At 37.8% G+C, this 15,435-nt stretch overlaps 1 protein-coding gene across 12 annotated transcripts in view; it reads left to right on the top strand.

Annotated features, from left to right (window-relative positions):
- SK (small conductance calcium-activated potassium channel) overlaps positions 1 to 15,435 on the top strand; it is a 554,217-nt gene that overhangs the window by 308,780 nt on the left and 230,002 nt on the right. For 3 of the 12 annotated variants that reach the window (XM_067129934.1, XM_067129926.1, XM_067129927.1), the window contains exon 1: positions 7,663 to 7,931. The exons of the other annotated variants lie outside the window; for them this stretch is intronic. In XM_067129934.1, coding sequence (XP_066986035.1) covers positions 7,827 to 7,931 — 105 coding nt within the window. In that variant the 5' untranslated portion in view covers positions 7,663 to 7,826. Of the gene's footprint in view, positions 1 to 7,662; positions 7,932 to 15,435 lie in introns of those variants that run through there. 12 annotated transcript variants of the gene reach the window in all.

Genomic DNA, 15,435 nt, shown 5'->3' with positions numbered 1-15,435 from the left:
TTCACATGATGCTTCGTCACGACAAATGAAAACTGCTTATCCAGCGGCTGTGCTAAACACTGCTGCTTTCATAGTACCAGTCATCATAATGATCAAAAGAAACGGACGAGGATCATTAACTTCCTTTAATGATGCTTCCTGTCAACCGAAAATAGAAAGTGATCGAGACACGGTAATGAATGGAGTCCCTTTTCTCATTCTTATTTTTGTTTTTTTCACAACAAGCTGAAAGAAGTTTGAAATTTGATTATTATGCTCGTCTCTGCTCCCTAAGCATGAGATGAGATTGTGCCAAGTATACAGACTGGTCGTTTTTCTTTTTTACTTTTCTTCCACCTATCAATTCCCGAAAACGGCGGCTAACAAATGTAAAATATTTACGTTGTATGTGGCTCGTTTCTCCGCTTAGAGGCTACTCACTTGACAGTTATAATAATTATGCTAGCTGCCAGAAAAAAAACTATCCATCACATTCATTCACTACGGCAGATTACTGATCATTTCAATACTAAACTGACTGTTTCGCGTCTAGGAGATAAATAATAATGATAATAGCACACGCAAAAATTAGCATATTAAAACGATTATGCAACGCTTACGAAAATGTTAACATCATGCATAGACATTCGAAATGATATCTGATTCCTATAGTCTCCCTTTTCACAAAGAGCGTCGAATTTTCATGGAAAAGTAGCGAATTCGCGTCTGGATCGACGTCGAAATCTTCATTCAGTTCAAAATTAATCTCTTCCTCAACTCTAGACGCAATTTTTTCGAATCCCTCAACTGTTTTCGAAGTATTTTCCAACGAAAACGGGTTAAAAATGAGCCGAAGTTTCTTCGGCGCAATCGAGTTTTCTGTACAGCGTATAACGCTGTATGAGCCGCGGCTCGGTGGTGGCTTGTCCAATAGCGTTGCCAGACGCACTATTATGGCTAAATTTAACCTTAAATAAAATAAAAATTACTGAGGCTAGAGGGCTATAATTTGGATGTTTGATATATGGAGGGTGGATGATCAACATACCAATTTGCAGCCCTCTAGCCTCAGTAGTTTTTAAGATCTGAGGGCGGACAGAAAAACCGCGGACAGACGGACAAATAGCCATCTCAATAGTTTTCTTTTACAGAAAACTAAAATGTGCCGAAGTTTCTTCAGCGCAATCGATTTTCTGTACAGCATATAATGCTGTATGAAACTCTCAACTACGGCCCATGGAACTCTCAGCCGCGGCCCATGAAACTCTCAGCGGCGGCCCATGAAACTTTCAGCCACAGCCCATGAAACTTTCAGCCACGGCCCATGAAAACCTCAGCCGCGGTCCATGAAACTTTCACCACGGCCCGGTGGTGGCGTGTGTTGTTGGCACCTGTAACGGTGCCAGATGCATGATGGCTAACTTTAACCGTAAATAAATAAAAACTACTGAGGCTAGACGGCTGCAATTTAGAATATTTGATGGTTGGAGGATGGATGATCAACATACCAATATGCAACCCTCTAGCCTCAGTAGTTTTTAAGATCTGAGGGCAGACAAAAAAAGTGCGGGCGGTCAGACGAATAGCCATCCCAATAGTTTTCTTTTACAGAAAACTAAAAAACACGTATCTACATCAGTCTCTTTCTAAATCCGTAATCAACATAACTTGGCCGATGTAGCACACTCTTTCACATTCTTTTTAAACCCGTCAGTTACTTCGGAGATAATTTCTAGTCAAAACAGTACACATAATGTAGTCAATTAATCTTCGAGTCATAGTGTATACTCTCTCTCTCTCTCTCTCTCTCTCTCTCTCTCTCTCTCTCTCTCTCTCTCTCTCTCTCTTTCAAAATCTCCTAACATCAATTATGAGTATGCTCATAATCAAGAAAACCTCTCCTCTGACCAAGGACAACTCAGAGTAATGATCACATATAACGGTTGTGGTTTGGCTAAATTTGTCTCATATCTTATTGAATAAACCCCGCGTTGATCTGCTTCATGTATTTGCTCAGGCTAGCAACTTCATATCATCTACTTTTTGTGCTCTTAACATAAAGGACAACAGTTATGTCACTGATGGAAACTAAAAACATTGGCTTGTGGTAGGCTACAATAGAAATTAAGCAGCCAGGCTCACTCCAAGTTCTCTTCACTGTTGTCATTTCGGAAATTTAAGAGCTAAGTTATGAATTTTACAAATTAGGACTTGACAGTTATGCAGGTCTGTGGCGGTACTCAAATCAGTTTCAAAAAGTCTTCACACGTCTATTGATAAAATTTCCTTGGATGTAACTAATTAGACCTAATGGATTACTACAAAGACGCAATTGCCACTTGTTTGCATACTGTCGATCTGAAAGTACTTATGAGTTTTGAATATCTACTACACTTTAGAGTACTGAGAAAGTGGAGACTGGCCTTTAAGCATTGCAGCCTTTAGAACTGCCATAGTTTCTCTGAAAGAAAAACGACTTTTTTTTTTTAAATAGGGCAACAATAAAATCCATAGAATTAGTATTCATTTTTATTTTTAACAAAATAATACGAATGTCTGTCCTCTTGTGTTGTATGATTTTTAATATCCTTTTCGTGGAAATTAAGTCTGATAAGAAGCTGGTTGACTAGGACGGGAGTTAAGAAAAAGAAGAGCATCGAGAGACCATTGAGCCTCAAAAGTCTTCCCTAAGGATAGTTTCATGATGTCACGAGAAGGTTGTCTTGCAATTTGGTTTTAACATATTGCTTCCATCACTGCTCTTCAGGCAACTTAATTTGCTTGCTTTTCAACTTCCTGCATATTTTGTTTGTTACTTGGATCGATTTTTGTTACTGTGCTTCCAGCCTACTAAGTATAACGAAAGTGGTAACGGAACAATCAGTTTTAGTATTTTCGCACTAACATAAGATAGTACTATATATACCATTTAAACATTCGTAAAGTCATGGTATGCCTGTATCTGTGTAAATTCTATCACGAAAGTTGATGGAATTTTTATTTGTTGTGTGGAAATAATTAATTAGAATTTATTTAATAGTGTGTGTGTGTGTGGGTGATTTAGTTTCTTCCAGATAAGTTCATAGTGCGTCACTTTCTATTGGTTCTCTTCACTAACTGAGACCCCCATGGATGCATTTGGACCTTGGTGACTAGTATTACAATAAAGTCACAGACTCTGTCTGTCGATTTCAGTGCTGCAGTGACTGATAACATACTGAGAGTATTTCTGCAAGGAGAAACTTAAAAAAGGTGTTCATCCGATATTCAGCACCTGAGGGATGAAAGTGGCAGTAATTGCTGATTTGTTTCACATTGAAGTTACTCAGTATTGGGGAAAACATACAACAGAAGCTAGATAGCTAAATAAACAATTAAATAAAGATTCGTTACATCCAATCTTTATTAGAGAAAAACCTAAACACAATATAGCGGATGTATTCTCAGAGGGTTAGGCTTCGCTGGCTTTAAACGGAGTGGTCACAAAGTTTACTGCCTCTCTCTCCAAGGAGTAGAAGCTGTTAGCAAATAACAAAACGATAATGCTAATCATCACCATGACAGATCTGTGCTCATTTTCTATTTAATAATTACATGCTGAGAAGGTTCCATCACATATTTGGATTATTTTCCAGTTGACCATTCTTTGTTTCTTAGTCTGTAAATTTGGTTTAGAAATCTCTTCAGGTAACATTCAACTAATATATGAGAAGCATATTTATATGCATTCGGAATGCAAGTTTTTTCATACTTTAGTCTATTTAATCCAGGTAAGGACAGTGTGTAGAGAGACTAAGGGAAACTCTTATTGATTTTTCGCGGCATATAAGATAAGGAATGTCTCGAGTTGGTGGCATTCCAGGAAGCGGTCACGCGTGAAGGCTATCTGGGAGGCGGCGTTCGATGGTCCTATGGAAATTTTATCAGTTTCTGAAGAGGGAGAAGCCTTCGGTCATAGAGAGAGTGACACAGAGAAAGAAGAGAGGACTAATCTAGAAAGGAGTGTAAGAGTACAATCCCTTCTGAGAGTGATTAATGATCTTGTTAATATTAGTGTCAGAAATAATACTTACTCTTTATATAGTCAGTTTTCTTTGAATAGGAATGCAATTTATGTCAGTGTGTATTTTTGTGCTTTCCACAAAATCGTGCATAGCTTGCCCGTATGTGAATGTTACAGAATATTAAAGCTACAATGTCTATATCCTTTATGACAGATTTGAATCTATCACACTAGATCTCGATAACACCTCGTCAAAAGGGAATACACAGGCTGTATCGTTTCAATTGTTGTTGAAATAATACAAGCAATTGACTTGTATTTCAAGCTATCCTTTGTAAGATAAAAGAAGAGGACACTTCTCAACATTTTTTTATGATTTTTATTTCATTTTATCGGGCCATTTAGCTTTTGTGTTTACCTATGAATTGAATATAATTTATGCTCCTGTATATTTGAGACGAACCCTTTGGGTCAGTAGGTGCAATATTACTCCACCCAGCAGTTTCAGACTAATGGGTATAGCTATAAAAATTCCCATCAGTACCATTTAATCTGTGAAGTTCTTATTAAAATTGTATATTTTATGTAAACATTTTATTAAAGCGGCTTTTTAAATTTTAGTATAGAAATTTGTTGTAGGGAAATGAAAGTAGCTTTTAGAAGAGAAAGATAATGGAATAGTTAATACAAGCAAAGATGCTGATGGTTAATGACTCTCTCTCTCTCTCTCTCTCTCTCTCTCTCTCTCTCTCTCTCTCTCTCTCTCTCTCTCTCTCTCTCTCTCTCTCTCCGTAATCTTAATATGAGTATCGTGGTTCGTCTTTAACTTTCGTCTCCTGGCCAGAAATGAAAGAAATTTCCTTAGTAAATCCGCAGGAAAACCAAGTGAGAAAAAGCGGCGAGGGGGGGAGGAGGAGGAGGAGGAGGAGGAGGAGCTGCTGCTGACCCAGATAAACCATGAAAAATAGTGCTCCATTTTCCTGAGCTGCTCTATGGCCGTTTTCTTTGTTTCTCCTTCAGCCCCAGACAAATAATGATGGATGAACAGAACTGACGATGAACCTTCTGAAAGATAGTAATTGGCTTTTTTAGGAGCGAAGGCGAATTTCCAATCGCTTTATCACTCATCACGGTCTAATTGGGACATGGGAAGAACTGCGATTTGTCTAAGGAAAATCATTCTCGGGAATTATTTTCCGCTCAAGAAATATATGAACAAGCAAATAAAGCTGAAAGAGCAAAGGACTTGAAAATTCAGCCCTTCCATGATCCAGAATAATTTGAAGTTCTGATTTATTATGTCCTCGTACTGAGAGTATATATATTAAAGTTAGTACTCATATTCTTCTTCTCTCTCTTTTTTTTTTGTCCCGCTTGCGTTGGACTTTGATTATGAACATCCTCGAGAGTTTCGAATAAAAGATCCAAGATCGACATAACAGGACGACCAAGTTGGCGGAAGGAAAGTCCCAACACGTCACCGGTGTCACTGTAATGCTTTCCATCCCGAGCATCAGAAACAAGAAAAAAAATGCTCGCCGCCCAAGCATAAACCACAGAATGAATTAGTTGAAATGCTTTAGGCAATATAACTTGTTGAGTATTAGTGCAATTGCCTAAGGTTGAAAACTGTCCACCATTTTCGCTGGAAACTGGTTGAGCCTAAACATTATTATTGATATAAGTTTTAATGACCATAAATTCAAATGCGACAAGTCGAAAATTATGAATATACCGTCACGCATGTATGGAATAGGATACCCCTAACTGAAAATAAAAGAAGAAATAACTGTTATTAGATTGGAATTTGTGTAGTAACAAATAGCAATAAAAAGAACAGATATTATAAAATTACAAACAAACATAGAACTGAACTTATTTAGTTAATAATAAATTATATTACACGAATAATAACTCACGAGTTAAGTAACCAAGAAAGGCTGAGAAATTCAAACCCAAGGCGGAGGAATGTCATTGTTCTGGAGCTATGGCTCAACCAAAGAGGTTGGAAACATTGATTGCATGGTCAGCAACCAACAAATGCCAGTTAAAATTTGTGTTTTTCGACTGGATTGAAGTCCTGAGTCTACACCCAGGACCCTTATCCCCATCAACACTACCCCACCTACCTGTGACGAGGAAAGAAAGTATATCTTGGTTTAACCAGACCTCTGAGCTGATTAACAGCTCACCTAGGGCTGGCCCGAAGGATTAGACTTATTTTACGTGGCTAAGAACCAATTGGTTACCTAGCAACGGGACCTACAGGTTATTGTGGAATCAGAACCACATTATACCGAGAAATAAATTTCTCTAACAAGCAAATTCCTCTGATTCTTCATTGGCTGGCCGGAGAATCGAACGCGGGCCTAGGAGAGTGCTAGCCGAGTACAATATCGACCCATCCAATGAGAAACTTACCTTAGACGAGGGCCCTTTATGGCTGGCTATACTGGTCAGGCAAACAAATGTGCATTGGAGAGTACTCCACCTAGATATTTGAAAGGTTCGCCCTCATTTATTCTTTCGGTTTCTAATGTTATTCTGCCCTTTTGTGTGTTTTAAGTCCCATTTTCCTATTTTTATGATGCATTCTGTTAGGCAGTATTGATGATAACTGAAAGTATAGATGAATCCGAGAAAATAACAGAGAGCATATTTTGGAAAGCGTTGTGTGATAACGAGACGAATAGGGACATTGAAAACTGATGCTTTCTTTTCTACACATCATTTTTTTCTCTCCTTTTTTGCAGTCACCTTGGATAATATTTCTTTTAAACTGCAGATATATCCGATAACTACTTTTAAAATAAAATTTTTAGGCCATAATGGAAACAATAAGTTGAATAAAATCGGGGCAAAATAGTAATAATTTATAAATTTTTGCCAGAACAACCGGTAATAATGTTTATTTTCCCAATGAAATTTTAGTTTTAGCAAAGAATTCATAATAAAATAGAGGGGCACATAAGCAGTTAATCATTTTCAGTACAAAATTGTACCTGTACATATCTGTGCGAAGCAATATATAAGAATATTGGGAACTCAAAAGACGACTGCTTAATTCACTTAGTATCATAAAATATTCAGATCAAGTAATGCTCAAGCTTTTCAGTGAAACTGATCACCCTAATCTCCTCTTAGCCAGAGAGAGAGAGAGAGAGAGAGAGAGAGAGAGAGAGAGAGAGAGAGAGAGAGAGAGAGACCCGTATATCACCCATGGCGGTGGCGCCCTAATACCTTGTCGTAGTTACTCTTGCTGATTTTGACGAGAGGAAGGTAGGTTTTCTTTTTAATACTATTGTGCATTTGGTTCCCAAGTCCATCAAGCTCTCTCTCTCTCTCTCTCTCTCTCTCTCTCTCTCTCTCTCTCTCTCTCTCTCTCTCTCTCTCTCTCTCTCTCTCTATATATATATATATATATATATATATATATATATATATATATATATATATATATATCGTTTATCAAATTGATTTTATAAGCAACAGTTATCTTTGTGATGAACTCGAGTAGATGAAGTGTAACGGAGGATTAAGATGAGAATATTAGTTAATAATGCTGTTGTGAGAAGCATATGAAAATATATCAACGAATTTTCAAGAACAACCGTTAGTCTTAAATGTCGGAGCTGAAGAGTTTGAAAGTAGAGGTGAAGGGTTGTTCTAAAGAACTGTAAGTAAACGGACTCGGAATTGGTGAGGTGCCTGGAGGTTGAGGAAGTACATCTTGTTCAGTGTTCATACGGAAGTCCCCGCGTGCGTTGGTGTTTCGTGTGAAAATCATCCTTCATCTTATTCATACAGAATTAGCGTCATAGCTGTGCGCCCTTGAACTTATTTGATGCATTTTTTACGGCTGAATATTAAGCACCTGCTGTTACGCGAGTACTCGTCCTCCCCAGTAGAGCTGTTACACTCGTCCAAGAAAATGGATCCTTTGTTCCTGGTAAGGAATCATTTGATTTCGTTTGTTATCCGTCTGCCATTATATATGTCTATCCATCTAGACTGCTACCACTCGATAGCCACATAAACAGTTAACCGCTGGATCGTGTTCGAACCCTTTGGGCAGAACAATTCTCCAACATCAGCCGATTTACAAACACCGTTTTTGTATATATGTAAATATATATATATATATATATATATATATATATATATATATATATATATATATATATATGTGTGTGTGTGTATATATATATATATATATATATATATATATATATATATATATATATATGTATGTATGTATACTGTATGTGTCTATATATATACATATATATATATATATATGTTTGTACATGTGTATATATACATATATGTGTATATTTATATATGTACATATATGTATATATATATATACAATATATATATATATATATATATATATATATACACAATATATATATATATATATATATATATATATATATATATATATATAAAGTAAAAGGTTTTCAGTTAGCCTGGTTTATACGCATTAAGCCACAGTTTGGTGTGGTTATTAAAAAGGGAGACTTGAATTTGAAGTGGGTGTGCTGAAACTTAGAGAAGGTGTTTTCACCAAAGACGAGTGACAGATCCGCCTCCAGCGAGTTTTACAGCCACAGGCATTAGGGATTTTCTTCCGTGAAAGAATCGATTTATAGTGAAGGCCTCTGAATCTCCTTCTTTCGCACTTTTCGTAAACTTTGTTTGTTGACTAACAAAATGTTTGCGCTTTTTCGGTGTTTCCATTTAAAACTGAAAAATATATTTTTCAAGTAGTTTCATCGTTAGGCCTTTGAGCCCTTTAATGAACTCGCATTCACTGATGTCTCTCTTAACCATTCATAGTCATACACGTGATTTTGTTTGTTCCTTATAGGTGTATAAGTAGGTGGGGGATACGTCCTCATTCAGGTGTTATTGAAGAACCATCCATTTCAATTCATTTTATATTTTTTATCTTATTAAACTTATTGATAACGTTCGTTAAACTAAAAAAAAAAACGCTTGAAATAAAGGTACTGTTTCTTAACCCCAATAACTCGAGAGTCTTGATTATCGCTTTCAGAAATCAGTTATAAAAACAAAAGACTGAAAGGAAATCTGTAGTTGTATTTCTGTAGATAACCCCCCTTTCTATGTATTTACGATATTATACACCACTTGACTACTGAAAGACTATTGCTCTGCCATGTCAGGTTCTAAGATGAAGGCAGCGACGACGTCGGGAAAAGGATGAAAGAACAAATTAGTTTTAAAGAACATTTCTCTCTCTCTCTCTCTCTCTCTCTCTCTCTCTCTCTCTCTCTCTCTCTCTCTCTCTCTCTCTCTCTCTGTAAAGTTCAGCTTGGTGAACACAGATGTTTTGGCAGAAAACTGAGAGTGGCGCAGCATCCTTTTCCAGAAGCATTTTGGTTTCAGCAAGAGAAACATGCATTCTGTGATAACTTCACAACCTCCACGGATGAAGTGTCACATTCTGAGGTTGTCGTCTTAGGGAGTGTGATAAACTCTGCAGGCGATCAGAGAAAAATTTTTTACCAGTAAGCCTTCAAGTACCTTCGTTGCACCGTTTTCGGTGGTGAGCCTCAAGGGATCTCAGGTTTCATGTTTCTTAACAGGCCTGTAACAGCATTCGTGACCACTATTTATTGCCTCCACCAGTTAGTCATTTTCTCCCTCAAACTGATGTCGGTCCTTGAAGCAAGGGTTGATGCTTTTCATATTCTGTGACAATTTACTTGCCCGGCAACCTTATTGCCCATTTATATAATTGCCACAAGTTTTGAGCAATATCACTGCATCCTTCGTGGTTATGGGACAAGCACTACTACTAAAACTTTCACTCAAGACGTTCGTGTTCACCGCCTGATTTGTCCTCAGTGGTGGGGAAAAGATAGACCGTTCCTACATTATAATGCAACCTCATATAAGGACTCCGGACATGATTCTCATGGTTGCTGAATGAAGTTTTTCCGTGTAGTGGGAATTTGGGGTCAGACAGGAAATCTTGCTGTCGGCTACGAACCCAATGAAAGCGACCAGGCGAAATCAAATGGGCATAGTGATTAAATCAAAGTTCTTAAATTGAGCAGGACACCCAAAAAACGCCTTGGCCAAAAGGAGCTATCGGGTAAGCAAGCAGGCGACGAAGACGGCGTCTCACTTGCTCTATCAGGCCCTGTCAGTTACAGTAATAGCCTAACTTACTTTGGCTACTTTTAGCGTGAGGGTTGAAGTATGAGTAGCATCATTTACCAGCGTTGCCAAGCTTATATTCTAATGGAAAATGTACTGAGACACCTATTTGGTGCCCCAGTTGAATCTAATTATTCTACAGTAACTAATCCGCGATAAATCCAGTTTCTGATGACTGACCTAAATCATTCTTCACCCACTCTCCTATCGCGTATCTCAGGTCAAAGAAGGTTATTTAATTAACTGCTTCTGTCATTAAGGAACCATAAACCTGTGTAAGTCAGTATGGGCTGGTAAAGCTGTTCGCCGAGAGTCTTTCACAGTCAAGGGCAAGAGATTATTAACTTGTGAAAGATTTTATGCAGTGAAAAAACAAGGAGGTCCTGTTACTACATTAGTGATTCTAGAGCAATGCTCCTGACACGTGAGCCAACAAAAACGAGCAGAGCCACAGTTAAGCGAATCTGCAAAGCAGCACGAGACAACGAACATTTACTTGGCAAGAAAGGTTTCGAGATCCGAAGAAGGCAAAGGTGTGAAGTTGTGACAAATTTACACGAATCTGATAAATGTGCGCTGCAGAAGGAAAAACTAAATTTTATGAACGAGAAGAAAATCTGGCCATCGATGTAATGTCTGAAACGAAAGAGAGCATCGAATTCACTGGTAGCCGAGAATTATGAAGGAGAATTGTGAAAGAATTCGCTTCCATTATGCAACAGTCAGTGGGAGGCAATTTTAGATGGAACAACCTCATGAGTAGTTTTTTCGATTAAAGGTCCTGACTTTTGGCTTATGGTTCCCAAGTGAGATTGGTAGGCCTCTGAAAATGCTAAGGAATAGAGAGAGTGAGTTGCATTATTGTCTAGTAGTACGGCATCATTTAAAGTTGCTATTCTTGAATTAAAAATGATCACACAAGTTCGATTTGTATCCCTCATTTTGCAATAAGAATCAAGACCTTAGTATTTGTAACTTTTTCATTTTCGTGTATTACTGTACCGTCGCTCATGTTCGCTTTCCTCGCTCTCCTCTGCTCTTTCTCTCTCTCCTCTGCTCTTTCTCTCTCGTTCGCTTGTGGCGAGTCCGTGCGGTACATCGGAGGGCTCCCTTTGGAACGAATGCTGTAGTGCTTGCTCATGGCGGACTCCCCAGGGTAATTGTATATATTAGCTCCGCGCCAGTTTTTACCTTTTCAACTGGTTTTTTCTACACTTTTAGGGGTCCTGATACTGGCGGTGTATCTGTTTGTTGTCGGCCAAGTGGAATGTCCCTTCGTCGTGTTTAGTACTGGGCCGGGGGGCGGGTACCCATACGTTAACAAGTTATTGCACTTGCCGGACGGGATATTAACCGTTCGAAACAGACGTAGCCGTGCTCTGTCTTGTGAAGATCGCGTATGGAAACCCCTTGTTGGATGGACTTCGGGGGTTAATTACAGGTTAGACTCGAACGCCAAAAATGAAAGGTAAATTCATAATTAGCAATCAAAAAACTGTAGAAAAAGTAAAGTTATAGTGCCGTCGGCGACGCGGAGCTACCCTATAGTTCTACCCTCCCCAGTAATGCAGAGAAAGTTCTTCAAGTGCCCCTTGATTCTTTTACACTGTAGCATGAGTGGGTTTTTGGTGTCTAGGTCATACGTCACATTTACAGCAACTCTTTGGCGGAAAGTCCGACGACCTTCTGTAGCTTTTGTGTCCTTTCTACCTTCATTACTTCGAGAAATTAATGCAATTCGCAATTCCTCTGACGAAGATAGTTTTGAGTTTCTATTGTAATATGTGATTGGCCTTGAGGACAGGTACGTGAAAGTCATCAATTTTCATTAACTCTTCTCTTAAAAATTTATTGGTTACATTTTTTCTCAGTTCTTGACGATAGGAGGACAGCTTTAAACTACACGACAAGTAAACCTTGTAAATACCTAGTTAACTCACCTCTATCACCAGTGTTTTGATGCAAAAGACAGCAAAGGCTCCATGTTTTTTAAACGGGGATAGTAAAGTCTCATATTTACTATGCAAGTTATATCTGTATGTACGCATGTATCCATTCACTCGCACAACCATCCTGTCACCAGCGGTAGTGCCCAAAAACCCTCCGTATCTCTCTTAGTAGTTTAGAATGCTGGTGCAACCCTTTGCCTCACTTCCCACATTGCAGTCAAGTAACTTTCATGTGCACAGTTCATTGTTCCCGTTGACAGAGGCCCAGAAGGTTTTAACGAGTCGAGACAATGCCTCTCTGTTCCGTTCTCGTCTGAAAAGCCCAGTTCTTCATGCTAGTTAAACACTTGTCTTAACCGATAGACCTGGAATTTTGGTTTTTATTATAAACATAGTGACCACAATGTCTCATCATCGAGGGTGTGTTTGTTCGGTTATCAGGAAAGGTGGAATGATTTACGCGCGCTCTATTAAACCCATTGCACCTCCCGGTAGACTTAAGTGTATTATATGCAAGGCAGTTAATTGACTGTTGTAGGTTACAGCCAAGGTAGATAAGAGCATCATCTAGCAGCTTCCTTTAATAATAATATCTGAGAACCAGGGCCGTTAAATGTTCTGAAACAACTTTATCTAATGGAACAGGGCCACACACACACACACACACACACACACACACACACACACACACACACACACACACACACACACATATATATATATATATATATATATATATATATATATATATATATATATATATATATATATATATATATATATATATATATATATATATATACATACAGGTATATATGTGTATATATATATATATATATATATATATATATATATATATATATATATATATATATACACAGTTTGTGTATATATTTATATATATATATATATGTGTGTGTGTGTGTGTGTGTATATATGTCAGATTGTAAAGACAGAGAAAAAAGAATCCGAAGAAATATGGAATAGAATTTATACAAATGGAACGCAGCTGTAGCAGAATTCACATTCAGTTCCACTTGCTTTAACGAGGGTTTTATGTCTGTACATATATTCTCATGATCGTCATCCTCCTTTTCCTTCCATTTTCTCTTTTAAGCTCAATGAAGTTGGTAGGGTGATAACCTTGTGAATGGTGATAATTTTTTACAGTTATTTTATAGATCTAAGAATTCTTCAAGGTCATGGGTCACTTTAAAGGTCAGAGTCTCCGGGTGAGTTTCCTCTAGATGTAGGATAACGAGGACGGTTCGAAGGTCGGCGCCTTCGGGGCTCCTTCCAGGTTCATAGGTCAATTTAAAGGTTATTATTGTATTCTTGTCTGACTCTGATGAAACTTAATAGCAACGCACCTTGGGAGTATGTGAGTATTTTCCTGTAACATTTTCCACCTTGATGTATTTTTTTCAACGTGAAGGTTGTGTTTGAAGGCCGCCGTTTAATTTCATTTTACTCTGGCGAACCCTGAGAGGCAGGTTCCTTTGGGGCTGGTCATTATTTTCCATAACAAGTTTGACAATGGCCTGTTTGGCAGATTCACAGGAGGCCACTTAAGAGGAAGCCAAAATGTGTTGTTTGTCTCTATTTTGAAAAAACTTCGGGGTCGAGATCAGCAGTTGGTTTTACGAAAAATTTTTATCTTGACGTATTTTTCAACGCAAGAAGTCATTTGATTTAGATAAAACTAGTGAATATGAATCCTCGGGGTTAGTGCATATTTCCAGAAAATACACTATACCTTAACATATTTTTCAAGTTTACGGGTGATCTTACAGGCTAAGATTTCTCAAAACAAGAAAGTTTATAAACTTGCCATCTAATAAAAAATGTTGCGTTAATCGGCCATTGAAACAATAATATAAATGAAAGAAATTTTGGCATCACACCAGGAACTCATATACACATATGACAGTCATATAGATTTAGTTTTAAACTTAGTTAATTTAGCCCTCTGTAAATGAAATTGCGCTCTGTGTGTGTGTGTGTGTGTGTAGCCCGCATGTGAGAGAGAGAGAGAGAGAGAGAGATAGTAACCGTGCTGTGTATGCGTCTAGGAGTGTACAGTTTCAAAAGTAATGAATGCAATTGGTAGGAGATGAGAACAACAGAAAAAAATCTCCCCTGCCTCAGCTCCAGGACTAAAGGAAAAAGTTTCCTTCAATATCGAGAGAGGCCATTTTACAAGAGCACTGCTTACTCGCCTTGTATTTCAAAGGGAAAGCTCCGGTCACTTAAATGTAAATGGACCAGTGGGCCGTCTGCTCCAGGAACCAAATTTGGAGGTTTGATAAACCCTGCAGTCTCACAGTAACCTGAAAAAGAGTTTCTTTTTGTACTTTCTTCCTAAACTGAAAAGTCGGAAGGGATGATTTTCCACCTGTCTTGTCGCGAAATTCAGTAGCAAGTATTTTGCTCATCTTCGAATTTCCTTATTGGTGAACGATTTTTTCATATTTCTGATGTCCCAAGGTGATGAGTTCATTTATTTAAAAGATGTTAGTACATTTATCAATAAAATTTCGTTCATCTTATTAGCGTTAGATGAACGTGCAGAGAAGCTCAGCAAGCCATAATGTCCTTTCTTTCCCGCTATGGAGGCAATACTTCGCCTGTAGCTGGTGTCCTGAGATTACTCAAAGAAAATAGAATTTACTTTCTCTTTTTCGCTCATGAATTGTTGCCGTTGCTTTTCCCTTTCCTTTTGTTTACAGCAATGATATCTTGTTTCCAAAACCCTTTCGGCTTGCCTGTTATTTTCTTTTGTTTACGAATTTTTGCTGGGAGGGAGTTAGTGATTTTTTACTGGGCTAACTTTTTCTGCTGATTTCTGTTGTTTAGGTTTTTTAACGGTTCTTACAATTGTAAGGGAACTAATACCACGTCTGTACATTTAGTGAGACTTTGTTGTTTTCATCCCCCGTAAAAGTATTTACATTTCATGTTGACTTAAATGTTGAAATCCTATTTTGACGACATGGATGGTGACATACTCGAGATAAATGGTGTGATTGGAGGATTATAGTAAATCTTTTGTTTTTTCGATCACTGGTTTAAAACAGTTTTTTCTTGGGATATTAGATTTAAAGGCAGGCGATAAATTAATTATGATCTACTGTTCCTTGAGGTTCTGGCCCAGACCTTACTTCTCAGTTCCTTGGATACATCCTCAGTTCTAGACATCCAGTTATAACCAGCTTTGCTGCAGAAATTTAATTCACTATCAGGAAATATAATGGCTTAACTTTATGTAACTGGTTATTGAAAAATAAAAAATAACACTGAGGCCGAAAATAA

This window comes from Macrobrachium rosenbergii, chromosome 28 (genome assembly GCF_040412425.1).
Source record: "Macrobrachium rosenbergii isolate ZJJX-2024 chromosome 28, ASM4041242v1, whole genome shotgun sequence".
NCBI classification, from domain to species: domain Eukaryota; kingdom Metazoa; phylum Arthropoda; class Malacostraca; order Decapoda; family Palaemonidae; genus Macrobrachium; species Macrobrachium rosenbergii.
The sequence above is the reverse complement of the archived record's forward strand: the minus strand, read 5'-3'. Positions and strand labels throughout refer to the sequence as shown.